This window comes from Diospyros lotus, chromosome 14 (assembly GCF_014633365.1).
Source record: "Diospyros lotus cultivar Yz01 chromosome 14, ASM1463336v1, whole genome shotgun sequence".
Lineage (NCBI taxonomy): Eukaryota > Viridiplantae > Streptophyta > Magnoliopsida > Ericales > Ebenaceae > Diospyros > Diospyros lotus.
The window spans coordinates 7,303,007-7,330,646 of NC_068351.1; the positions used below are offsets into that span (position 1 = coordinate 7,303,007).

At 36.8% G+C, this 27,640-nt stretch overlaps 1 protein-coding gene across 3 annotated transcripts; it reads right to left on the minus strand.

Moving 5' to 3' along the window:
- Nucleotides 1–3,367: 3,367 nt before the first annotated feature.
- Nucleotides 3,368–27,225, minus strand: LOC127789790 (uncharacterized). 3 transcript variants are annotated; one of them, XM_052318785.1, is made up of 10 exons: nucleotides 26,968–27,225; nucleotides 26,524–26,674; nucleotides 26,155–26,257; nucleotides 20,846–20,958; nucleotides 17,176–17,244; nucleotides 15,351–15,466; nucleotides 15,217–15,271; nucleotides 6,254–6,374; nucleotides 3,755–3,897; nucleotides 3,368–3,656 (listed from the first exon to the last, which is right to left on the minus strand). In XM_052318785.1, the coding sequence occupies exons 2-10, from the start codon at nucleotides 26,662–26,664 to the stop codon at nucleotides 3,555–3,557; spliced, it is 963 nt and encodes a 320-aa protein (XP_052174745.1). In that variant the 5' UTR covers nucleotides 26,665–26,674; nucleotides 26,968–27,225; the 3' UTR covers nucleotides 3,368–3,554. The 3 variants fall into 3 exon arrangements, with proteins under 3 accessions (XP_052174745.1, XP_052174744.1, XP_052174747.1); XM_052318784.1 differs by having other exon boundaries at nucleotides 26,947–27,225; XM_052318787.1 differs by lacking the exon at nucleotides 17,176–17,244 and having other exon boundaries at nucleotides 26,947–27,225.
- Nucleotides 27,226–27,640: the final 415 nt, after the last annotated feature.

Sequence of the window (27,640 nt, forward strand, 5' to 3'; positions counted from 1 at the left end):
CATGTGCCACTGCAGCGGAGGTCACAATGGTTTCGAGTCTGGCAGCTGCAGCACGCCTATCACTAAACCATTTCTGAAGCATATGTCTCAAAAATTCATGTGCACTTGTTATAGGCAACCGACGTGCTTTCATCATGCATTTATTGAGAGACTCGGCAATGTTGGTGGTCATCATGGAATATCTTCTTCTTGGACAATATGCTCGTGACCACTTTTCCGGTCTTGCTTCCATCAATGTCAGATGAGTCTGAGGATGCATCGATTGTATTTCTGCCAAGTATGTATCACACTCTATTGTGGTGTAGCTGTATGCTGCAAGGTAGAATGCAGTCATCACATCTTTTCGTTGTCTACAACGTTTCTTCAAGTTTTGCTTAAGGTGGAAGAAACAAAAGACATGTGGGACAGAAGGGAAGACACGACTCATCGCATTTGCAATGCTTTGGTGACGATCAGAAACAATGACTAAATCTTCTCGCACTCCGATAGCCTCTCTCAATTTTGTCAAAAACCATATCCATGATCTGTCAGACTCACCATCTCCAAATCCAAAAGCGATGGGATAAATCATTTCCTCCCCATCTTTGCAAGTGGCAACGAATATCACCCCTTTGTGTTCACCTTTCAAATGTGTGGCATCAACGGCAACAACCGGTCTTATGTAAGACTGGAAACCATGAAGGCAAGCTCCGAGTGCAAAAAATGAATATAAAAAACAATTATTTTCATCTGTCTCTATTGTCGTGATGCTGCCAGGATTTGTTTCTTTTAACATGTGAAAATATGAGGGTAGTTGCTGATATGATTCATTAGCATTACCATAAGTAAGTATCTTTGCATGTTGTAAAGACCTCCAAGCTTTAGTATACATAATCTGCACACCATGTTGCTCCAACAACTCCCCCATTAGCATTTTAGGTGTATATTCACTACTCGTCACTCTTTCAGAGAACAAACTTCCGATGACAATAGCCTTCACACTTCGAAAATGTGAATCGTAGACATCCGGAGTACACGTGTGACTCGGCATAAATTTCACCACATGCCAAAACGAACAACCAGGTCTGCATCTTGCACGAAGCATAAATTTGCAGTTCACATCCTTGCAACCAGCCTCAAATCGAATTGTGCACGAACGTCTGACTCGATAGTCCATCTTCACATCAACACAATATTGTCCAAATGCCAAAATTAGTTCCTGTTTACTTCTAAAGAGTGCACCCATGTGTAAAAGATCACCCTGGTATGGAATTGACACTTCGGGTCTTGTTTCCTCAATTGCATAATTTTCTACACCAGGAACAATCCAGTTTCTTTGTAAATGGTTGTCCTCAAATTGTGAACCTGAAAATCTTACTTCTGGGTACTCCGGACTCACTCCTCTTTCATCACCACCACTATCACTATTATCACCATCGCTATCGTCACTATTATCATCAGTTTCATTATCACAATCATCATTCGTGTCTGGAGCGTCATCTGACAAACCATCCATACCATATATACCAAAATCATCATTTTGTAGTGGACTATGTGCAGATGTAAATGGAACGGCACCTGAATCTTGATTACCACCACTACGTAGGTTACAAACTCCAATATCTTTACAAATCATATCAACATACATCACTTTATATTTTCTGTCATCGCACATAATAAACCTGACACCGTAGTCGTCCTTGATAGGGAACTTGGTAGCTGGAAGTTCACTTGAGTGTTCCGTTACAAAATGAATGGTGATGTCGTATCTTGTTTTATCAATTCCTGTCACCGTGTACACAATCTCAACCAATTGAGTAAAAGTCGTATTTTTGTAGATTCCCGCACACATCCTATTACCCCCAATATACTTATTATCATTCCATTCCCCGTTCCACACGATAACCAACTGCACTAAATCCATTGCTGTAAGATTGAAAGGAGGAAAAAATTAGTCTCACCATTACCATGGATGTAACGGATCCACACACACCCAAATCGGGTTAATTTCCTCATTAAACCAAGTCATAACTATAAGTAAATAAGTTTATTTGCTTTTTGAGATTTGTATTTTATTTTCTTTTTCTAAAGAGTTGATTTGTACAATTAAACATGATTTTTGACTTATAAACCAACAACCAAGTCATGATAATTTTTCATATGTAGTTTAAGAAAAATATTTAAAAATTTTATGAAAAATATTGGAGGATTTTAATATAACACATTTAGGCACAAATGCTTAAGAAGTGAAATTTTGTTAAATAATATGATAAAATTAAATATATTATATTAAATTATATTATTTTACACTCATATATAATATTAAATTATTTAACAAAATATATATATTATTTTAAAAATAATATATATAATCGTGCTTGTGGGCTACAAAAATCATAATCGGGCTTAGTGGGGTAACAAAGCCCTATCGGGCTTAGTTTGGGAACAAAGCCCTATCGGGTTTTGTTCCCCCACTAAGACCCATCGGGCTTTGTTCCCCCACTAAGCCCGATCAATTGTTATCGCCCACAAAACTCGTTAACGATGTGCAGTTTTGATTTTTTTTTTTTCACCCAAATTAGTGCAAATTTGGAATGATATGTATCAAAATATGTCTTGCCAACAACTACAATCATTCTACACAACCTTAATAAGCAATGTGAACACAAAAATTATTTTAAAAAAATTAAATAAATTGTAAATCGAATAAATACCTTGAGATTGGGTTTGGAGAGAAATAAACTTGTTGAATGAGACTTCAGTGAGGTCGATGTAATTGATAAAGAAGATTGAATGACCCAACAAGCAAAAAGATTGAATGTATGAAGAATGACTAAGTTTGGATAGTTTGACAATGAAAAGATAGAGAGTAACGTGAATTTTGGAAGAAGAGAGAGAAGAAAGGTTATATAAAAGAGATAAGGGTATTTTGGTAAATGAGACTAATAACAGTAGGGTTTTCTATTTTAAAATTTCATTAAGGGTATTTTTGGTATCTTACATAAAAGTGGCTATAGAGTGTAATTAGTTTGTTTGAATAGTTAAAAACGTTTATTTTCTATGAAAAGTACAAAAACGATTTTATACATTTGACTTTGGTCAAATGTGAATTCAGCCCTTTTAAAAATTACAAAAAAATTAAGAATTCAAAATTCAAAATTAAAAAATGCCATCACCCCCTCTCCTACCTCCCTCCCCTTCTTCAGGGGCGTTGCAGCAACAATCTGCAAAAATCAGCAGATTTCTGGAGGACTGAGACAGGAGGGAGAGGAGTAAAAAAAAATTTAAGTCAATTCATATAATTTCTTTTACTTTAATAATTGAGGTGGTCATTGTAATTTTTAAAAATAGAAAAATCCCCCCCGCCCCAAACCCCAACAAGAACCCAAAAACACAAAAACACACTGGCTTATGAACGAACTAGTGGATGTAGTACTGCAGCTACAATACTCAATTTTAGTACTAAAGTGAATTAATGACATGTTAGGCTACGGCAGGTAGGGCTTATATTTGGGAACAGAGAAAAAGGTGGAATTAAATTTTGACACAAAGTAAAAAAGCCTTGGTGGTGATAATCATCTCTTCAAGAGGTTGTAAGCGGGCAACTCTTTCACACTGGAAACATCCTCAAGTGCAAGCTCGCGCTCTAGCTGTGTTCTTGTGGACTTCAAAACATCCTAAAACAAACCAAAAATAGTTTAAAACTTCAAACCACAACATATTCTAACTTTTCAACACATTTGAAATGGGCAAAACTGCATAAGGAATAATTTACATTGAATTCCATATAGGAAGCACGTTTTGCAAGCCACTGAGCATCCATCATCTGAAAGGCGACGCAGTAAAGTTTGTCAAACGCCATTTCATCTTCACCCAGTAACTCTAAGAACCGCATTCCTGCCAAAGTAGTTGGCTTCCCTGCAAGAATTTTGTTGAATAACTAATTTGTTCCAGAGTCGGCAGAACAAGAAAACCAATTTTCTATGACTATCTTCAGTAACTTCTTAACTAAGCCAAGAACATCATCAATCCATATTCTACCTAAGAACAGAATAATTCTCAGCTCCCCATTTTGTGGAGCTCCTGACATGAGTGTACTTGTCCAGAGACTAAAATTTTGTAAGCAGCCAGTCTCTGTATGGTGTAAGACAGCTTGGCTAGGTCTGGCTACACCTAATTCTATATTAGAGATGAAAAAAGAGAATTATAGGTGTGCTTTTCCTCTTATTTCCTTACTCAAATAGAGTCGCTTCAACTTTATGTCATTTACTTCCCTTTTTCCCATCATAGTTCTCATTATTTCCACTAGACTTTTTTTTTTTTTTGGTAATTCCACTCAACAAAGTTTGAAGCATCTAAAGACTAAATCCTACAGAAACAGCACGTAACAACCTTCACTTGTGTTGGTCTGGGTACTTCCACAAGGAAAATCTGGGGCATACATAAGAGCAACCAATAGTTAAATTCATTAGCAATTCTAGTGAATTTATTGGTTGTTCTTTCAATGCCTTTCCAACTCCAGAGTAGGCTTCATTTAACAGAACAAATGCATGTTCGACATAATGATATTTGCAGGATAAGGAAAACGCTAAGTGTCTTTCCAGGTTTTTTTAAGATGTGCCAGGAGCCTTGGAGATCTAAAAAATATGAATCCAAGTGATGGAGGCTTACAATCAAAGAATTGACATTTCCTACAAAGATGCCATAAGAATAACATCCTAATATAATGGCCCCACGTCATCTTGCAAATTTTTTAAACACAGTTTGTAAATATGATCCCAGTATTTTAAATTAGATGATTTTCTGAGGTAGAAAAAAAAATCAATCAATTTACTTGTGACAAAAAATGAAAACTAAGAATTGGATGAACAAGCTCAGTTCATCTGAGTAATTTTTTTTTTTCTTTTAGATAGGTATCAAAACAGTGGGTTTGGTAATCCCAGAATCCAGATTTGAGTTTGTGTGTGTGCGTGTGTGTGTATGTGTGAGAGAGAGAGAGAGAGAGAGAACCTAGAAAATAAAAAAGAAGAAGAAGAAGACAAAGAAGAAGTGGCGAGCAAAAGAGATTGGGAGAGGCAATGAGTTTGTTTAAATGAGAAAAAAGAGGAAGAAGAAATAAGAAGACAAAGATGAAGGAGTAAAGGAGAGACACAGGCACCTCGGCAGATGCCCCTCCCTCTTTCTTCTCTTGATGACTCACTAGGTTGTGTTTGCTAAAAAGAAGAGAGGAAAAGCAACCACAAGAAGAGAAGGGAGCAATAAGTGCCAAAGGAGAAGAGAGTTCTTTCAATCTGAATGGCTGAGAATGAGACCTTTTATACCCTAATATCATGCTTGTAAATGTACAACAGAATCTAAGAGTATTCTGTAGAGCGATGGAGCCTTATTAAATGAGATTTAAGTATTAGTCACTAAAAACTTTCCACTTGGATCAATCACGCAAAAAGATGAGGAGATTAATGAGGATGTTACTGATATAGTTAAGGTAGGATGGTTAAAGGGAGTAGCTCCTACTAAAAGATAAAATGCTTGAGAGACTATTAAAATGGTTAACTAAATTGAACTTGGGAAACTCCTAAAATGAATTTCCCAAATTTTCCTTACTAATTTGGAGATTTGGAAAACACTGTTTTTCCATACAATTTGTCCAAAATCATCTCCATCTCCTTCTCTAACACAAGCTAAATTACACAAGAAAAATCTCTCTGTTTCTCTATTTTTTTTGAACATATGTTCTAATTTTCCAAATTGGAAATTTGTTTTCTGCACTTCTAACATTTCAATGGCTTTTCAAATTTTCTATGGAAAACGAAAACTAGAGGCCTATTCAGTTTTAGAAAACATTTTCTAGTTTTTCACTCTAATTTTATAACTAAAGATGTCCTAACATTTTATGTTTCAAAAAGTCACAGCCTTCATTTTCAGAAAATTTAGAGAACATCAAAAAGGATGTTTTCTAATTCACAGTATGAGGTTGAAAAAATAGAAAACTGAGTTTTTTATTTTCTGATGGAAGATTCAATTATTCAATAGAATATTAGAGTTAGAAAACAGAAAATGTTTTCTACAACTGAACAGGCCCCAGAGATTTTAGAAAATTGGGGATAGAAAACACGAATACATTTTCCACAATTAAACACCCCTTTACATTCCTTAAATTACTATAGAGGTTGATATCTTTTCACATTATGCTTCTTAATTAGATCCAACAAAATGGAAGTAGTATATTTTGCCACATAATCAGTAAGTCCCTTAAATCTAGCTAACTAATTACCTGATTGAAGGTCCAACATTTGTACCAACATGAAAGAAACATTGATGCCAGCTACAGCAAATGGATATTCCCAGTCAGCTCGGTTTCCATCTCTTTTGTGCAACAAGCTCTGAAATGGACCCTGATAAAGGAATAAAGGTGATGAAAACTCCTGCTTTTCATTTCTTTAGTAACTATCAATTACCCCAACAATGGAAGTTTAACCATATTCCAAGTCCCTACACCAATAGATATTAACAAAGAAAAGCACAGAAGCAAACAGTGAAAGCAGACCCATGCAATCACCAAGAAAGCATAGTAGTATGACAAGAAATCACAGAAAACAAGAAGTCTAGACTCAATTCTTTACACCAATGGACAGGAGCAGCAGCACACCAGGTTACTCGAAGAAACCAAGAAACACCAACAGGGACTCATAAAAGGAAACAAACATGAATACAAGCTCAGGAATTAATCTGAAAAAATAAGGATATGAATATGGTAGGGAAATACAAAAAAGTAATTTCAACAATAGCCAAAAAGAACTCAAATTATGCATTAATTCAATATGAAGACAGCATTAAATCCATATTAATTATAAAATACACATTGCTAAACAATACAAAAGTAATTATTTTGCCAGAGTTATAATTAGGTCTGTTGTAGGACAAAGCTATTGCCAGATTTGTGATTTCTGCAGTTGACGGATTTGTTGGAGGCAGTGTCAGAAGAAGAATGACTTTGTTTGAAAAGGAAAGCAGTGAGGTAAAGAAAATGAGGGGAAGAAGCAATGCACAGAAAGAGGGAGAGGATAGAGCCTATTCATTTTCCCATCATTGAATGCCTGCCGTTCAAATGAATTTGGGACATAATTGTGTTATTTTTTCATTATCAGAAAAATATTGTATTTGCAAATTTTTAACATGAGATAAATTTTAAAAATTCTATTTAGAACATTGTTGCATCACAAGGTGTGTCCAACCCATGCAAATGCATCTGCCACATGTCCTAGACATGTCCAGAATAAAAAATAATAATAAAAACCATGGGACATGCCAAATCGCATTTCTGACACATTTCCCATTTTGCCTGACACATTTGTATCTGGTAGTGTTGGACACTGGTATGGTTTTGAGATGAAGTGTCCGTACTTCCTAAGAAAGAGAACATAAGCAGCCATCCAGTTGTTTTGCTTTTTGAACAAAACAAGAGAACCTAAGTAGGAATACTTTAGGAACAATTGGAGATGAACAAACGAACTGTTTTCTCAGCTTGTATTGAACGTATAGATGCGGTATTTATACATGAGTAGGCCTTAGTTTTCCCCTAGAATACAGGAATTCAAAAATACAAATTCAGATAGGATATAACAGATGAGATAGGAGATCAGATAGTATTTAAACTTAAATAATCCTATGTCATGATCCTAGGGTTTAGCCTAGGACTAGAATGGAAATCGGAAGGATCCAATGCTGTTGAAGTTAAGAAAAGAATGTATAGAAGGGAAATTGAAGAAGAATGGGGGGAGAAACTTAGAGAGGATTGAGGGAGAATGGCAGAAGAATAAGGGAGAGAGATTAGAGAGAAATTGTAGAGAGAAATTGGAATTTCAATTATCATTCAACATATTCTTCTCCTCTTACAATTGGCCTTTTTATAGGCATAGCTAGATGTTTAACTAATTTCTAACAATAACCTGACAGCACCCATGTGCTTCTAACAACTTGTAAAATATCTCTAACTAACTATTATACCCTATTACAATGCCCCTTTATTACTCCTAAGGTCATGACAATTCCCCCCGCCTTAAAAGGTTTCTTGTCCTCAAGAAACTTATTACAACCGAGCTATTGTTTCTTCCTCCAATGCCCGCTTTCTCTATCTGTTTAATTCTTCTTTCTTTCTTTCTTCTTCTAGGCTTCTTCTTCTTCGTTATTAGGTTTACAACATCAAATCTAAGCATAAATTGGCCCAGAATTTCAATAGGGAAAACTTCATCACCGTCCAATACAAGTAAGAAGGGCAGATCTACAACCATTGTTGCTATTACTCTATCCCCATTCAACCCACAACCATGTTTTGCTGCAGAAATATCAACAGTAGCCTCAAAATGCAGCAATGGAGGTTTGTATTCTTTCCTTGAATACTCATACCAAGGCTGTTTGTGAGCATTAACATTAGGAGATGCTGCAACTTCACTTCCAGCCAACGATTGCTCAATGATTGACACCTGGCCAAGTGTCTCAGCACTAGTAAGAGTGCTTGAGAGGCTGTCAATTGATTGAGTGTCATCCTCCAATCCCTTTTCCTTACTCTCCTCTTCTTCCTCTTCCCCTTCTTCCTCAAAGTTGGACTGCTCTTGTTGCAGAATCCCAAAAACATCACCATCAAGACCTTCTTTTCCCTTTTGTTGGCCACAATTCCCCTCTATTTGGACTTCTTTTTCAGCAATATCAGATGATCCCTCTGCATTGGCTGCCCTATCAATCTGTTCATTACAGGTTCCCTTTGAAGGATGTAATCCATCACCAATATCCTCTCTGACGCTGCCAACATCCTTCTTGATATTGCTGCCTAATTCAAAATACCCAAGCACATACTTGGAAGTCAATGATGAATCAGTTTCCCACCTTCTTGTCTTCTCCTTCGGCTTCTCCATTTTAAGAAACTCCTCTTTGTTAGAACTTCCATGATAGTCATCAAAGTATTCGGCGGGAAAACTGTAATGATACTCTTTAGATAGTATCATTGCAAACTCTTGAAACTTCTCGCGGAACATTCGGCCAAATTCCTTGCACTCTTCATGAATCCCATTGCTTGTTCCTTTGTCCCTGTTGCTGCCCATTGAAAATGCAGCCTTCTTTGGCTGCCATTGAGGCTCCATTTCTGCTGAAAATGAAACATTCTTTTGCTGCAATTTAGGGCTCATCTGCTCCATGTATGCACTGCTCCCAATGGCCTCACCATCAGGTCGTCCCCCTAAAAATGAAGAACCCTTTTTCTGCGACTGAGACTACCATGTCCTCGTGCTTGCACTACTGCCCCTAGCAAACTTCTCACGCGCAGGACAACTCTAAGGCCAAAAAACAGGAGCTTTGTACATACTAAATCCCTCACTTCTCTTTAGTATGTACCTCTCAACAGTCACCTTGAAGCTGATCCAAGAAGTGGCAAATTGCAGCCACTGTTCTGCTTCCAGGATAAGTTTATTGTAGCAGTGGAAGAAGTTGCACAATTACAGCGACTTGATCAGCCTTCTAGAGTCGCCTAAGGCTACCGAATATCTTGTCTCGCTTGCCGCAATAATACCTAATACTTGCTGGAATCACTGTCGGAAACACCAGCCTACTCGCCTCCAAAAGTTAGACTGAAATTCTGATCTCTGGTCCCTTATAGCCATGAAGATAACCTCGCTCTGTGACTCCTTTCGATTCAGACCGTGAGGTGATCGGAAATCTCCAGACCCTAGTTCTCCCTTCAATTCCAAACACTAGTTAGTGAAATTATTTACCGAGGGTTACTCACTTGCTGCGTCTTCCAAGTTTGGACTGAGGGTGCTCGCTTGCTTGGAGATACTTCAGAAGCAAGAGTCTAGGACCGATCGGACTTCACCTGATTAGATCATCGACGAATTCCGCCTTCCGAACACCGTCAATTCCGCCAATGGACCACCTTCGTAAAACAACGTTGGAGATTACTACCTCCAAACATCAACCGCCTTCCAGGTCACTGGAGTCGCCGAACCTGCTCTGCCTAACCACAGACTGCAATTGACAACAGTCACGTCTCCTACTTCCTCGCCCGACTCACTCGTGAACCTCTTGGCCGTCCGCGTCACTGCCTTCGACGGACTCCCACACCAATCGCGAATGCTCCTCGGTTCGTGTCCCACCTAGCCACTACTTCTTTCTGGTACTCGAATCCTTCCCAACCCAATTGGTTGGTGTTTCGATCGGGTTGATGTTCAATGGGTTCGCCCGAAGGTCTGGGTAAGGCCGATGACTGCCTGAGTTCTAGCCCAATTTGCGATCGCTTCTGATTCCAGAACTCACTGCTACTCCAATCGCTACATCCACTGTATCGCGACACTCTCGTGTCCACCCACTGTATTGCGTCACTCCCGAGTTCAAATAGCAACACCCACATAACCGCTAATACTTGGAATCCTACATGCAATTGCCTTGATTCGACCAGTCCACGAGATCCAATCGCGATCGCCATAGGCTCCGAAATCACTGGCTCTGCTTGACCTAGCTGTGACAGCCTTCCTCACACACGTCGTCACTCTGATGGAGCTCTCGCAACTTGTCTTCTGCTTACCCAATCACCGACCACTTCTCTGCACCACCCACGAAATTCACTGCTCAATCAATAGTCATCAGAATCAATTTACCCACAATTGTATGAACCACAGCCGAAGAAGTATTGCTCTGCTTCGAATCGACTTGATTACTTCATAATCGGATTAGACAAGGACAACCACCGAATTTCAGAACTCACAGCCGAGGAACAACTGCTCTGATACCATTTGTCATGATCCTAGGGTTTAGCCTAGGACTAGAATGGAAATCGGAAGGATCCGATGCCGTTGAAGTTAACAACAGAATGTATAGAAGGGAAATTGAAGAAGAATGGGGGGAGAAATTTAGAGAGGATTGAGGGAGAATGGTAGAAGAACGAGGGAGAGAGATTAGAGAGAAATTGTAGAGAGAAATTGGAATTTCAATTATCATTCAACATATCCTTCTCCTCTTACAATTGGCCTTTTTATAGGCATAGCTAGATGTTTAACTAATTTCTAACAATATCCTAACAGCACCCATGTGCTTTTAACAACTTGTAAAATATCTCTAACTAACTATTATACCCTATTACAATAATGCCCCTTTATTACTCCTAAGGTCATAACATCCTATCCTATTTTTATGGAGCTACTTTATCTCTAACTTCTTATCCCTTCTTTATCATCTCAGCTTGCTTTAATTTTCAAATCTTTCAAACCTCTTCTTATCACCCTATCTCCCTTCGGTACAACAAGAACTTTCGTATTTATTTCCTTCCAACACTTCTAAAATTATTTTGATGATGAAAAACTTCATAATTGTTATTTCAATAAAAATAGTTTCAAGACATATATTTACTTCAAAATAGCAATCAAGGATATGTGCTTATAAAATGAAAAATATAACATTTGTAAGTTCATATATCTTTGAAAATGCAAAATGAAAATAAATCATAATGTTGCAAAAGGTATATTATATTATCATATGTCCATTTAGTATTTTTGAAGCTCATCATAGTCTCTTTGGAATGATGCATGACAAAATCCAAGGAAATTCCTTAAGAATCATGCATATCTTCTTTTTCAAGGTAACAACTGTTGACTTGTTTGAACGAACAGCCGATTGGTCTATGCCTTTAAAAGTTTTGGGTAGCCTAAGTTCAGCAACTGTCAACTTTCTTAAAGAAGCAGTTGACCGTTTTTAGTCTTTGGCCAAAAACAGTCAACAGTTCCCATGATCTGCCAAAATTGATGCTCTTGGTCCAAATAATTTTAGTTCAAAATTAGTTGACAGTGACTGTATAGTATCTCGACATTTCTCAAAAATTGTTGACTGTTTAGTAAAAGAAGTCGACTTTTCTCTCAAAAATGTTGACTGTTTTTCAAAAGCCTTGTGTTATTTCAAATATATTGATGAAAACTATCAGCTGGATTATGTATCCGTCGACAGTTCCTTCTCTGACAATCTTAAGCGGCTAGTTTTGTAGGCATTAAATGCATTCAACGACTCCATCAACGGCTAATAAATTCAAAGGCCAAGAGAAACCTATAAATACCAGCAAGATTGTGCAATTTGGAGAAACTATTACAAGTTTTAAGTCATATTATTCTCTTCAAGTGCACCTATGTTTTCAATCTTTTCTCTCAAGAGACTTCGTATATCATTTGTATTATTTTGATTAAGCCATTGTGAATAATTTTGAGAGATATTGTAACTGGGAGATTCATCTCTCAGAGCATTTCTTCTTCAAAAATTCATTGTACATTGCCTAGTAAGATTGCTAGAGGGCCTACTTTGCATAAGTAGGAGGTTGTAATCCTAGTGTTTGTACTAGATGGCCTACTTGGGATCAAGTAGGAGGTTTTAGTGATTTTCGAAAATTCTTAGTGAGGAGTTAAGGTAGTAAATTAGGTCGGTTGAGCCGAATCACCATAACTCGCTTGTCATTTTCATATTTATTGTTCATTTCTTTAACCTTTACAAGTATCATCTTATACTCATTATCTTATTGCACTAAAACCTCATTAATAAGCAATTTTGTTTTTAACGATTTTTAAAACACCCAATTTAACCCCCCCCCCCCCCCCCCGCCCCCCTTGGGTGTGCAATGCCATTGTTTACACAACCTAACACATCCTATCTACGTAAGGCTGCATCATACTTGATTTAGGGCAAAATGATAATAACATTAGCGAATCAACAATGATAATAATCATGATCATCAAAATTCAAAATGATGATGTTGAGAGGATAACGATGATAATCATAATAACCATGATAATAATAGTGGTGGTGATAATAATACAGCTACAATAATCTACAGCTTCAGAAAAGACAGCCAATACCATACACCAAATGCATTGATTATTGTGCATATTTTCATATTGAAGGGATAACATGTGACCCAAGCATCAAGTCCCATGCAATAGCAAGGTGGTGAAAAGTGGATGGTGCCACCAAATAAAAGATGGATGCACCTTGTCTATAGCTGATGATGGTATTAACACAGAGCTCAATATTTGACTGGATCCTATTTTGCACTAGACTCACTTTCCATGGATTGTAAAGGTCATGTACAGTGCAGGTCTAGTTGATTTGCTTTGATATCCCAGAAGTTTTTCTTTTTCTTTTTTTTTCTTTTTAATTAAGCACCGAGTAATTAACAGTCAGAAATGGAGCAAAAGAAATTTTAGGCCCTACTAACTTGACCCAGAAGATCAATGCATATGTGTATGTTTATCTGCAGATTCACAAACAAAATAATCTGTACTCTCTTATTTTCTCCTAGGCTCAAATAGTACTTTGTAGTGTGCACAGATTGAAGGTGTGTTCTTGCAAGCATCTATCGTGAAAAAGAGATAAATCTCATCTTTTTATTGTCCTCATCAGTTCCCTCATGGGCTTAAATGATATACCTTCATAGTTTATGTTTTGATGGGCGTGCCATTTTCGATGTTTTGTCTTAAACTAGTACGTGAAGTTACCCTCACAACCCATAAAAATAATTTTGTAACTTATTTGCAAGCTCATGAAAAGGAATTCCAGGCTAAATGAAGAAGAAGAACAAATATTCTATGGACAATTCCAAAAATCAAACATCATCAAAACATGGCTGAGGAATTATTATAATACAATTCCTTAGGTTGCACTGATGGAACTGACAAACACACTTATAAAAGAGAGAATTTTTTATTTTAGCAATTAGACAGTTAACAATGCATAATCCATTCAGATACATTTCTATGCACTTATGAAGTTATTGGTATGCTCAAAAAGCATATGAAAACTAATTTCTCAGGGCATTATGGATGTTTACACAGACTGTCAATTGCCAATCCACTTTTTTCAGACTTCAAGCCATCGAATTCAATTCAATGGCTCTTTTCTTATAAAGACAACAATAAAAATTAAATGCAATTAGAAAAGTTTCATCACTCTAAAATTTTAATCCTAGGATATTGGTGTCCACTGTTTCTTATGTGCCAGAACATGCAGGAGAGGTTGTCTAAAATGAGCCATAATTAGGACACAAATGAAACTAAATACTGAAGATAGTCTTCACATAAATAAAATAGGAAAGCAGAAGATAGGAGAAGGGATCGCAATAATGTTTCAATAGAAGATCTAATTCTGTAAGCTGGAAATATATATGTCATTACGGTGCCAACGCCATATAGCAAGGAAAAGCAAAAATAACTTAATTTGCATCAGATACTACCTCAAAAATAAACAACATAGCAAGCCTTATTCCCACTATGACTATGTGGGATCGGCTAAATGAATTATAGCTCACTGATCTATCTATGGCCTCATCTTATTTAACACCAATTTGTATCATATTTAAGAATCTCACACCAAGTTTTTTTCAATCCTCTACCTCATTTGCTAAAAACTTGTTCTGCACCACTCCCATTATAGGAGCCATTATTAGTCTTTTTCTCATATGACCAAACTATCTTAATTATATCTCATCCATCCTATCTTCAATGAGAGCCACTCTAATATTATTACAAAATATCTCATTTCTAATTTTGTATTGTCTTGTATAGTCGTGCATCTATCATAACATTCTCATCTACGAAACACTCATAATTTGCACATATTGATGCTATATTGTCCAACATTCTGTGCCATACAACAAAGTTGATCTTATATGTCTTATAAACATTTTCCTTTTAGCTTTAATGTAATCTTGCTATCACATAAAACACCAGACGCACTTTTCTATTTTGACAATTAGGCTTTAATTATATGATGATTAACCTTCCCATTAATTTCCCCTTCTTATGGATGATTAATCCAAGATATCAAACCTGATCTTTTCATGGAATGACTCAATCTTCAAGTTTTGCCATAACATCATTTACATTTGTATTTTTACTTAACTTACACTCCATATATTTGATTTTTAACCTACTTAACTTAAAACCTCTAGATTCTAACATGTTCCACAATATCCCAAGCTTAGTGGTCTTCCTTTGTCTCATCCATTAAGACAATGTCATTTACAAATAGCATACACTAAGACACCTCTGCTTGGATATGCTTAGTGAGTTCATCCATTACTAGGATCAAGAGATAAGGGCCTATTGCAGAGCCAAATAATACCACCTTAATATATATATATATATAACTATTTGCTTTCAAAACACGACATAATCAAATAGAAGGAACATCAATGAAAAGGGAAGGAAAACAAACCGGGTATGTCTCAGCAAAAAAGATAAGATTCTCCAATGATATATAACCACCACCCCTGAAAATAGCATTTAAAGAATTACATAATATCAATTTAGAGAGGATATATTAACATAACCAGCATAGACTCCACACACCTAAAATCTGTTGAGGGATCAGATCCTTGCCAACCCATCTCCTTCCAGAGCTCCGATTTAAGAGATGGGAGTGCCCTACCAGGATAAGCCAGCCTCCATAGTTGTTTGAGTGCATCCTGAAACCCGAGATTCAGTTTTTTTGGGATGTTGAAATTGGAAAATCTATTCTTCTATTATAAATTCCATTGATGACTACATCTGCAATGAATACTTAAAGCATACTGTATATATATAAACAACAAACAATATTGACAATGAACCAAATACAGAGACTAACAAAACTAGAATGAGTCCATTTAAGCCCCCATACTGACTGCAAACTTACTATCCTGAATCATACATATCCTCATCCCTCTCATCCATGAATGAAATAAAACAAAATCCAACCAGATAAAGAAAAGCATAAGTTTTACATCAGAGGGATCGTTGTTGCAGTGAAAACTTTCACAAGCCCATCAAATAAACAAGAAAACAAACTTTGTAAAACAGTTTCCATATGAGATGATGACTGCAGTTGCAGCGTGCACCATTATTACATGGATATGATTTCTACTAATTAGTATGTGCATATAATCATCACTCACTGCACATGACATGCAATAAGATAGGTTTACAAAAACGAATGTAATGTATATTCTTTGATATGCAAAATGGAAACATTATTCATTTGGCTAGATTTTCCCTGGAACAATGCAAAATGCATCTTCTTGTGGCTCAATCTGTTTCAAATGCTGTCTCTCGGACATTGTAAAAGAACTAATATGGTTTGGCTACCTCAGCTGTTTGGTTATTTGATTTTATGTGCAACTGAGATTGATTGCATTTTGAATTTCTAAATAATGAAAATGCCTATGACATGGTCATGGAATAATATTACTAAAATAAATACAAGTTCATCCCTGATCACTTTTTTCCATGCCTGGTTATGATTTGCAGTTTGGATGAATTCATTTAGAGGTGAATCTCAGAAAAGTTATAGAGAAATCTGGAGGCTTATACAAGTTGGTGTGAATCTTTTATTTCTGCGCCCCCCCCCCCCCCCCAAAAAAAAAAAAAAGAGAGAGAGAGGGAGAGAGTTGGAATTCTGGTCCCTCCCTGACTAAGATCCAAGTTGAGAGACTATTATATGGTTGTTTTGTAGTCAATACTTATTTATTTATTTATTTTGTTTTTTGACAGACCTAATTAGATGGTTGATGAATACAAATTTTGGGTTTCTTTTCAATAAAGAAGGGTGTTCCCATTGCATGAGGCTTCCCATTTTGAGAGGGTTCTATTTGTACGCAACCTTCCACTTGCTCCCTTTTGTGGGTGCATGTGTGTGCAAAGAGTCTGTTTCCATAACTCAAACCTATGGCCTTCCAGTCTCAAAAGAGCAAACTTATCCTTGCTACCAAAGCTCACTCTCTTTAAAGAGTAAGTTGCTTATGAGCAAAATAAAGAAAGACAGACCACCACTGAAAATAACTCACATTTACAACAGGCCAGAGAAACGCAGCAGGGTTGACCTTTGTGTTCAGAACAACACGTGTTAACATAGATAATCTCATCATTCTCATAAAGTAACTTTTGTATAAGTAGCACAACAGTTGAAAATGAAGATATTGACAATGGAAGGATTCCAAACATTCTTGTTTTCTAACAGTTCTAATCTAGATTTATTATTTTCTGTGTCTTTTAGTTTATAAAATAACAGTGACAACAGCTAACTATATAAAAGAAATCTTGAAGTGAATTAAAATAAAGATTATCGTCAAACATTTCAAGAAGCAGAGAGAACACCAGTATAAGAAAATTGGAAAACAGATACTAGATAAAGACCTACTTGATGCTCTACACGAGAACCATCAAATGGAACTTGAAGCCTTTGCTGTAGATTTCTGAGTCTTTCTTCCTAACAAAAGAAGAAAACTAATTTTAACATAAAATAGATAAATACAAATCTATTTAGCAGAAGGAACCTAGGAGGAGCCAAAGACAACTGCCCCAACCAAATTTTAACCTCAACAGATAAAATGCACTCTTCAACTTATACTAAATGATGACTGAAAAAAGTAGGGCAAAGCTCAAAAATTTTCCACTATTTTCCCTCAGATACTAAGATTAGAAACTCTATGTTTGCTAATCAGTGGAGAGTAACAGTAGAAAATCTAGCTACAAAAGTACACTATGCAGATGTCAACCTACATAAAAATGGGACTAAACTCTTAGTTGCATCATTAGGTATATCCATCTAAACCTCAACAAAATGGGACAAAAATGAGAGTGGTTGAGCACAGTGAGGAAGCTACAGCCTATGATCAGCAATAGGTTGTGATTAGAGAGGTTAGGCATGCAAAAAAGGATAACAATATGTAAGGAATGCCACAAATGGCACAGGATATCAATTTCTAGCTTTTATGCAATATATATATATACATATGCTTGTGTGCGCATATCATAGAGTTTATCAGAAGCTCACAATCCTTTGTCATAATAAAGAAAAACCCCAAGGAGATAGACGGACACCTCTTGAATCCTATCAAATTGAAAGCTTCCTGAAAGGGGAGGTGTGGAGCAGTGGATCAAGGTTTACTTGCAAATTTATGGGGACTTGATGTGTTTCATTACACCACTGATAATTGGAGCTTGGATGTCTGGACGACAGGACTTGCTAAGTGTTCATCTTTGGTGAGCAAGGTTTTAACTTCAAACGGCCTCCAGCTGGAATTATGGCTTCTGTGAAGATGGGAACAAGCAGTATTGTTTTGAGTTATTGGTGCAAGTGCAGTTGGTACCTAAGGTGTCGCTGAGGCCAATTCTGATTGTCTATATTCGGTATTGTGCAGATCATGCTCGATTCACAGGTTAATCTCTTGGGTGTTTGGATTGGTCAGGTACTAGAAGAAATTAGAGGCACACCATTCTCATTCCTCTTCCTGTGATGCGAAGCAAGTAATGCAGGAGAAATAGTAGAACTTTTAGAGGCAAGTATCCCATTTCTTATTATAAGGCAAGTATTCTATTTCTTTTGTGCAGTTCATGACCAATTTTTCACTTGCATATAGTTATATAGGCTCCTGGCTTCACTTTTCGTTGTATATGGTTCATCCTCTTAAGGAATTTCTATTCTATTATAGTTACTGTAAACACCCAAAATTCTAGTAGGGATAATAATGAAAAATATAGATACGGATAAAAATAATAAAAAGATAATGCTGCATTCCTCTAAAATTGAAAAATAAACCAACTCCTTGTTGAAGATAGATTCTATTTTTTATTTGGCTTGGTAGAAAGCCCAAGGCTAGAGTTGAAGACGGTTTCTATAGTAACATATATCCAACACAGTAGATGCACATACATATGGATAAAGAGAAGATAGCTTCTCCCCCACATGCATATCCTTAGGGAGAGGGATATATAATTAAAACCAAATCCCTCAAGGATTTAGATTGGTGTATCTATAAAAGAATCTAAGAGGGGAGAAGGAGACCACACAATGATTAACATAACAAATAAGATTGAGAGCATGAGTTATAGAGAGAGAAAAGGGAGTCACCTATTGAGGAAGAACAATTAGTTGCCAAGGAACTCCAATTCATTTTAATGGAAAACAAGAGAAATCAGTCAAGACCCTAAAACAATTGCAACAGCTGCAACAATTTCACACCTTGTTATAACCCTCGGGTAGAACTCACCCTCAAAAGCTAACTGCTAAGGGGAGGGGGCCTAAAAGGTTATAAACCCCACACCAAGAGCCTAAACTTCCGATGTGGCACAAGTCTTATACCTTGTAGTGGACCATAACATATGGTATCAGAACCAGCCCCATGTCTCCCAGTTGCAATTGCGATGTGACGAAGGTGACGTCGGCATTGCAGTGTTCGTTCGAGACTAGCCATGGCTAGTGCACAATATGTCGTCGTGGGCATCGGACTACAGAGCATGAGCTGGCCCCATGTCTCCCAGTTGCAATCGCGCTGCGACGGAGGTGACGCCGACATTGTAGTGTTCGTCCGGGATTAGCTATGGCTAGTGCACAACCTGCCGTCGTAGGCGCTGGACTACAGAGCATGGTGGTATGGCATGGTCTACTGCAAGGTATGAGACTTGTTCCACATCGAAAGTTTAGACTCTTGGTGTGGGGTTTATAACCTCTTGGTCACCCTCCCCTTGATAGCTAGCTAGCTTTTGAGGGTGAATTCTACCCGAGAGTTGTAACAGTGGTATTAGAGTCAGCCCCATGTCTTCCAGTTGCAATCGTGCTGCGACGAAAGTGACGCTGGTATTGCAGTGTTCATCCGGAACTAGTCGTGACTAGCGCACAACCTGCCATCATGGGTATCAGACTGCGAAGCGTGATGGTATGTTATGGTCTATTGCAAGGTATGGGACTTGTTTCACATCGGAAGTTTAGACTCTTGGTGTGAGATTTATAACTTCTTGGGCACCCTCCACTTGACAGCTAGCTTTTGATGGTGAGTTCTACCCAAGGGTTGTAACACACCTCAGCTCAAACTAAGCAGAGATTGATTGTCAATGATGTTTAATGCTGAAGAAATCAAAAGCAATGGGTTCATACAGTAATCGGGGTTTTCTAGTTTGAGGTGAGGATGTGAAGTTGTTGTAGTGGCTGCAATTGTTTTGGGGTTTTAACTGATTTTTCTTGTTTACTATTAAGAGGAAATCAAAGGAATAAAAAAAGGCAATGAAGGCTTACTTGAAATTGGAGTTCGTTAGCAACTAGTTCTTCGTCCTTAGTAGGCAACTCCCTTTTCTCTTTGTGTAACTCTTCCTCTCAATCATTGTGTGTTATGCTAAATCACTGCATGATGTCCATCTCCCCTATTAAATTCTTTTATAGTACACCAATCCAAATCCTTGAGACATTTGGTCTTGATGAAATATCCCTTTCCTATAGGGATATGTACGTGGGGAAGGAGTTATCTTTTCTTTTATGTATATGCATACGTATCTACTTTGTTGGATTTTACAATAGAATCCATCTTGAACAAGGAGTTGGTTTATTTTCCAATTTTAGCTGAATGCATCACTATCTTTTATTATTATAAATATTCTTAATATTATTATCCTAATTTTTGTGTTTATTATTATCTTATATATTTATCCATATCTATATTTTCTTATATTTTTAATTATTATCCCTGCTAAAATTTTGGGTGTCTACAGTTACCCTGGGGAAAATCGTTGCACCTGTAAAAGACTAAGTGATGGTGGAAGAAGCCTCTTTGTTTATCCATTTTAAGAAGCAAATGAAAATAGAGAATATAAATAGCCCCACCATGTCAGCAACTCGAGTTTTAAAGAATAGAGAATGATCAAATATGTTCAAACATTTATGAATCTTCGACTCAGAGGCATTTCAAAGCTTTAGTAGTTGGACATAAACATACAAGTATCAGTAATATACTATGAACTCATTGCTCCCAATATGTTCGAAAGAAAAAGAAAGAAAATTTCCATCAAGAGAACAATCAGGATCATTTATGTTATACCTGTAATGGACTAAGTGGTCGTGCAAGCAGCTTCCTGGTTTGTCCATTGTGAGTGATAGATGGTAAGGGCAAAAGTCTTCCAATTAGTGCTCCAGATCCAAGAACAATGTTTGCTACAGAAATCAAGGATAAATTATAATCAACATATCTGATGGCCTTTGGAAAAAATGAACCATCTGAATTTGCAACAACTCTCTAAACATGCCAGTTTTAAAGATTTCTCCAAGAATCATTCGATAGGAGGTATAAATCAGAACATATACATAGAACTTTTATTTCTAATGTCCTAATCAATTGCCTACACATTTATCCGTTGTGTCAAATTGTACTACACATAATAAAGAATCCTATTCAAGTTCAAATCCTTGGAAGAGGGAAGTTGCCCACCACTGGGGGAAGACTTCTCTATCGTTCGGGCCGAGGAAAGCAGGAGCCTAGTTATGCTTGAATCTCAGCAAACTGAAGGTTTGCCATGGTATCAAGGAAGCCTAATGGAGGGAGGACAACCATGGGGAGTTAGACTGGCCACCTTAAGCCCTCCAATAAGGATGGTCTTTGGTGCACATTTTGTAAGAAGCCACGACACACAAGAGAAAATTGTTTCAAGCTTCATGGAAAGGCTCAAGTTCTAAGTTAAATTGGTGGATTCAAGGGACGAGCACAACAATCAAGAAACGCTGCCAAAATAACAGATCAATCCCAAGATGCTTCAGCTAGCAGTGATGAACTTGGTGGACTAAGTAAGGAGGAAATTGAAAAGTTGAGAGGTTTCATCCAATCTCTTTCTGGCTCTAGTTCTACATGCTCTCTTGTCGCCTCTGGTAAGTGTCTCTCTGCTTGTTCCTTTAATGCTCATGCCAGCCCACATCCTTCTTAATAGATTCTTAACTCAGGTGCAATTGATCACATGACACCATGTCCCACTTTTTTTGCAACCTATCAACCCCTTCCAGGCCACAACGAGATTGTTGTTGCAAATGGATCTCATATTCCTATTGCTAGTCGAGGCAACATCAATCTCATTCCCCATATCCCATTAACTAATGTTCGTCATGTTCCCAAGCTATCCACCAACCTTTTGTCTATAAGCCAACTTACTAAGTCTTTGAACTGCAGTGTTACCTTTTTCGACACACACTATATTTTTTAAGACAAGATTTCAGGGAGGATGAGACTCTACCATCTTGAGACAGTAAGCATTTTGAATGGATCAGGGCACCAATTGGCTCTCTCATCACAATGCCACCCTTCTCCTACTACCTCCAAGATCTTGTTACAGCACTATCGGTTTAGCCATCCTCCCTTTAGTCTCTTAAAAACTATGTTTCCTATCTTATTTCACAATGTATCTCTTGACAATCTTCATTGTAAAGTCTGTGAACTCGCCAAACATCACAGGACTTTTTTTCCTTTGGTGAATAAAATAGATGTTTTTCCTTTTCCATTAATTCATAGTGATGTATGGGGTCCTTCACAGGTTCGTAATTGCACTAGGGCTCGATGGTTTGTTTACTTTATTGATGATTGTACTCGGGTCACTTGAGTTTACCTCATGCAGGACAAATTTGACATTTCCACTATTCTTTCTAATTTTTGTTGCATGATCAAAATCTAATTTGGGGTGTGTATAAAACGATTTTGCTCGAATAATGGCAAGGACTACTTTAACCACTGTTTAAACCATTTTTTTCTAAAAGAAGGCATTATTCACGAGTCTTTTTGTGTTGATACCCCTCAAAAAATGAGGTGGCTGATGATCTTAACCTACCTATTGCATTAAGAAAAGGCATACGAGAATGCACCAAACGTCCTATCTACCCCATATCCCATTATGTATCTAACCATAGACTGTCCTCACAATATCAAGCCTTTCTTACCTCATTAGACACTATAGAAATCCTAAGATCCATTCATGAGGCATTAAAGGATAAGAAGTGGACACTTGCTATGGAAGAGGAAATGAAAGCACTTGAAAAAAACAGAACCTGGGAGGTTATACCTAGGCCAAAGGATAAGAAACCAGTGGGATGTAAATGAGTGTTTACAATAAAATACAAATCTGATGGGACACTTCAAAGATACAAAGCAAGATTGGTAGCAAAGGGATACACACAAACCTATGACATTGACTATCAAGTGACGCAATGTGTAGCGCGTGTGTGAAAAAACACATCAAAATAAACCCTTAAAAGAACAAACTCCAATGGTCGAAACTTGACTTTCAAAAAGATGCAAAAACAAGACTGTTTTGCTAAGAAAACCCAAATAAGTTGCTGAAATTTGATTAAGAAAAACTTGATTACAAACTCTAGATCCTAGGCATATTTATAGTATTTGGCTAATCCAAATCGATCTAATATTTGGAAAACAAAATCCAACTAGAACCCTAATAGAAATAAATCATAAATAAAAGTTAATTGGAATCATAATAAAAATAAAACCTTAATCAAACATGAAGTAGAATCCTAAATCAAATAGAAACATGAAGTAGAATCCTAAATCAAGTAGAATCATGAATTAGAATCCTAAATTAAGTAGAAACATGAAGTAGAATCCTAAATTAAGTAGAATTCTAAAACTTAAGAAGTATTAAAATATTGTTCCGGTGTTACTATTTCGGTGATACTGTTCCGGTTTGATCGAGTCGGACTTGGATCGGGTCTTGATTGGTGACCGCATCATCAAGAAACATGTTCTCCGATAGCCAAGATGAATACAGTTAGAATACTCATTTCCTTAGCTGCTTGTTTTAATTGGTCATTGTTGTAGTTTGACATTAAGAATGCCTTCTTACATGGTGATTTAGAAGAGGAAGTTTACATGGAGCCTCCTCCTAAGTTTGAAGGATCATTTGGGGGTAATAAGGTATATTGGTTGAAAAGGCCTTGTATCGGCTAAAACAGTCTCCGATGGTTGGTTCGGAAGGTTCACAAAGGCAATGAGGGAACTGAAATATAAACAAAGTCAGGGAGATCATACCTTGTTCATCAAGCACAATGGAGAGGATAAGATCACAGCCCTATTGATTTATGTTGATGATATTATTATTACAGGGAATGAAAATACTAGAAGACTTGCTCTAAGAGAACATCTGGCATGAGAATTTGAAATTAAGGACCTTGGTAAACTAAGGTACTTTCTTGGAATTGAAGTAACTTATTCAAAAAACAACATATTTCTATCCCAAATGAAGTATATTTTGGACCTGCTAAAGGAAACAAGGAAACTTAATAGCACAGCAGCAAGCTCTCCCATTGATCCGAATCACAAAATAGGGTAAAAAAATGTAGGTGGTGTAGTTAATAAAGACAAGAACCAAAGGTTAGTTGGTAAGCAAATATATCTGTCTCATATTAGCTCCATTAGAATAGTCAGCCAATTTATGCATCACCCACGAGAAGAACATCTACAGGCTGTCAATCGCATCCTGCATTACTTAAAGGCAACTCCGAGGAGAGGAATCATGTTTTTGAACAATGGTGGTCTGACTCTAAAAGCTTATTCTGATGCTGACTATGCAGGGTCACCTATGGACAAACAATCCATATTAGGCTACTATATGTTTCTAGGAGGAAACTAGGAAACTTGGTCACTTGGAAGAGTAAAAAGCAAAGTGTTGTTGTGAGATCAAGTGTTGAGGTAGAGTTCAGAGCTATGGCTCATGGAGTATGTGAACTTTTGTGGTTGAGGATTATCATAAATGACCTAAAGATCAAACTTAGAAGAAACGATGAAATTATATTGTGATAACAAGTCTACTATCAATATTGCTCATAATCTAATCCAGCATGATCGTACCAAACATATAGAGGTTGATAGACATTTCATCAAGGAAAAACTGGATAGTGGCATAATCACTACTCCTTATATGCCAACAAAAAAATCAATTAGCTGACGTCTTAACCAAAGGTCTTCCACCAGCAAGATTTCAGGGGATTACATGGAAACTAGGAATGGTCAACATTTACTCGCCAACTTAAGGGGGAGTGTTAGAGAAACCGAGTTTAAATAGAGGCCGAAAGAAGATGAGAAACCAAGTTTGAATAGAAGATAAGATGAAAAAGAATATTTAAAACTAAAGAGATAAGAAAGATGAGAAGATAAAGGAGAAGATAGAGATAAGTGGTTACAAAAAACTATCACAAATGTGTTGTCTTCAGAGAAAAAGAACCAAAGGAAGGAGAAAGATACTAGCAAACCAAATTAGTTTATGTAACAACAATATTGATATTCTACATTGTCACCATTTTTTCTTCTAATTCTTAGCTTCACTTCCATTCAGCATGAAATGTTCATGCATATATATATATATATATATTTGATCACCATAATGCATGTTAATCATGAACCTAAAAAAGTGCATGTTAATCGAATGTAAGTTCTACCTTTTCTCACCCTTTCAATCTGCATAAACAACATGAGTACATGCACGAAAAAGAAATAGAGAGAATCAACTGCATAACCAACATGAGTACATGCATGAAAAAGAAATAGAGAGAATCAACTGCATAACCAACATGAGAACATGCATTTAAAAGGCATCAAGAGAACCTATAACATACAAAAAGAACTATTAATTGGTGGACTAAAATCACTTGCTCCATCTTGAATTAAAGGAGGGCAAGCAGGGGCAGAGCTAGTGTAGGCCCAATGAGGGCCTTGGCTCGCTACTCATTGAGGCCTACACTACCCTAAAATTTTTAACAGGGCCTCACTCATGTTAGGCTGGGTTTTTATGTAAGTCCAACTACTTTAGTTATAAAATAAAATTAATTGATAAATTAAAATTGTAAATTCTGATAATTCAATTTCAAATCCTCGCAAAGAACTATTGTAAGGTATTGAATAAATTATGTTAACTTTCAGTTTCAGTATATTTATATTACTACATTATTTCTTATTTTTTTCTTTAATAAGTTTCGCCCTCACTGGAAAATTTTCCTAGCTCCGCCCCTGAGGGTAAGTAGGTATGTTAATGACGGTAAAACCATAGGTGAACTACAAAAAATAATAAAAAGATAACTCTAAAAACACTTTCCTACTGTTTCATGTGATAAGACAACATAAATATCATTCTACAGGGCATAAAAAAATTTTCCCCATCTCATGAGGTTGTCAGAGCATATAAAAAATAGGACCAAAGAAAATTCACACTCTTAAATTAGCTTAGAGACAAATTGGCAGAATATTTCAGCCAACAATAAAAAGAACTAAGCTGATAAATATGTGATCGAATCATCTATGTAATGCTAGTAAAACCCATACATTTAAAGGGATATACAGAAAACTATACTAAAGCAATCACATACCCAACCATTGTGCCCATTGTACAATCAACTGAGAAAATAATAGTGCCCAATGAAGGTGTTCCTTCTTCCGTTCATCATCCCATGTGTCTTCATATGTGGACCCCTATAATGTAGATAGGTATCAAATTTTTCATTCACAAAACTTCTTTCGGTACTTTGATTCTTGGTGTGAATTTTGATAAACGAACAACTTATTTTCTGTTAATAGCTTTGGGCTATACATTGAAGATCCAGAAAAATGAGAATTTGACAAGCAGGATGCTAATTATTCATGAAGGTGATTATCATACTCAATTGTAACTTAAAAGACATGAAAACTACAAAAGCATAAAAGGAACGGCGAAAGACAATCAGAAGAGACAAGTTCACCTCTACGGGGCTCCCACCATAATCATAATTTCCAAGTAAGGGTTCATTTAAACCATCCCGCACTGAGGTGTTCACATGTTCGCGTCCTTTTCCATCAACATCCCCATGGTGGAGTCTTCTCCTCAATGTTCGCGATGTCATTGTTTTATGACTGCGAGCCAAAGGGCATCAATATGATGAATCAAACAACCTTTTTAGCTACACTTAAGTCTAAGTACATCTACACTAAGCTACATATCATCACCTACACAACTCAAACAATTTAACCGGGAAATCGTAATTCCAACCAAACTCGAAAGCGCGAGAGCGCCAGGAATAATTGAGCAAGCAGTAAACAAGAACAACAGCATACAGATAAACCCCGGTACCAAAAATTCAGAAGAAAATAAAACCCTAACAGGAAAGAGATGGGGTTTAATTAACCGTGAAGAAGAGAGGATTTACGAGAACCAGACGGAGAGCCTGCTGGGATGGAGGGCAGTGACCAGTGACGCCCTTCGGATCGAAGAACGATAACGTTCCGATCCGATTTTCCCAGCCGACAACTCCAATTTTTGATACTTTCTTTCCTTGTAATTTTGCTTCGGTTGTCCACTTGGAAATACTTAGAATTGCTCCGTCGCTATATAATTGTGTTCGATCGAAGGATTGACGAGGAAGAAAGAAACCGATGATGAAGATATTACATGAGGAGACTTGGCCTGCTCTGCCCAACTATTTATTATTCTTAAAGTTAATTATATTATATTTTAATTTAAAAATAGTTACTTTCGCATTAAGCATGTCAGTCTAGGTAGGGGCGTAAAAACAAACGGGTAAACTATGAAAACCGATCATGCCGAATTGCATCGAGCGATTCTTTCAAGCTAGTAGCATGATTTGAGAAATACTCAAATCGTATGATTTGCGATTTAAGATTTCTCGATTTGATTAAAAATAAAATCGATCAAGTATTTATATTAATAAAAAATTAAAAAATATATAAATCTAAATGTAAGACTCTCAACTGACTTATTTCCCCTTCTTTATAATTTCATGTTACAATCTCGCTCTTTCTCACACACATTCTTTTCTAAGAGTACTATTGTAAATCATCGATTTTGCAAAATCCAACCGT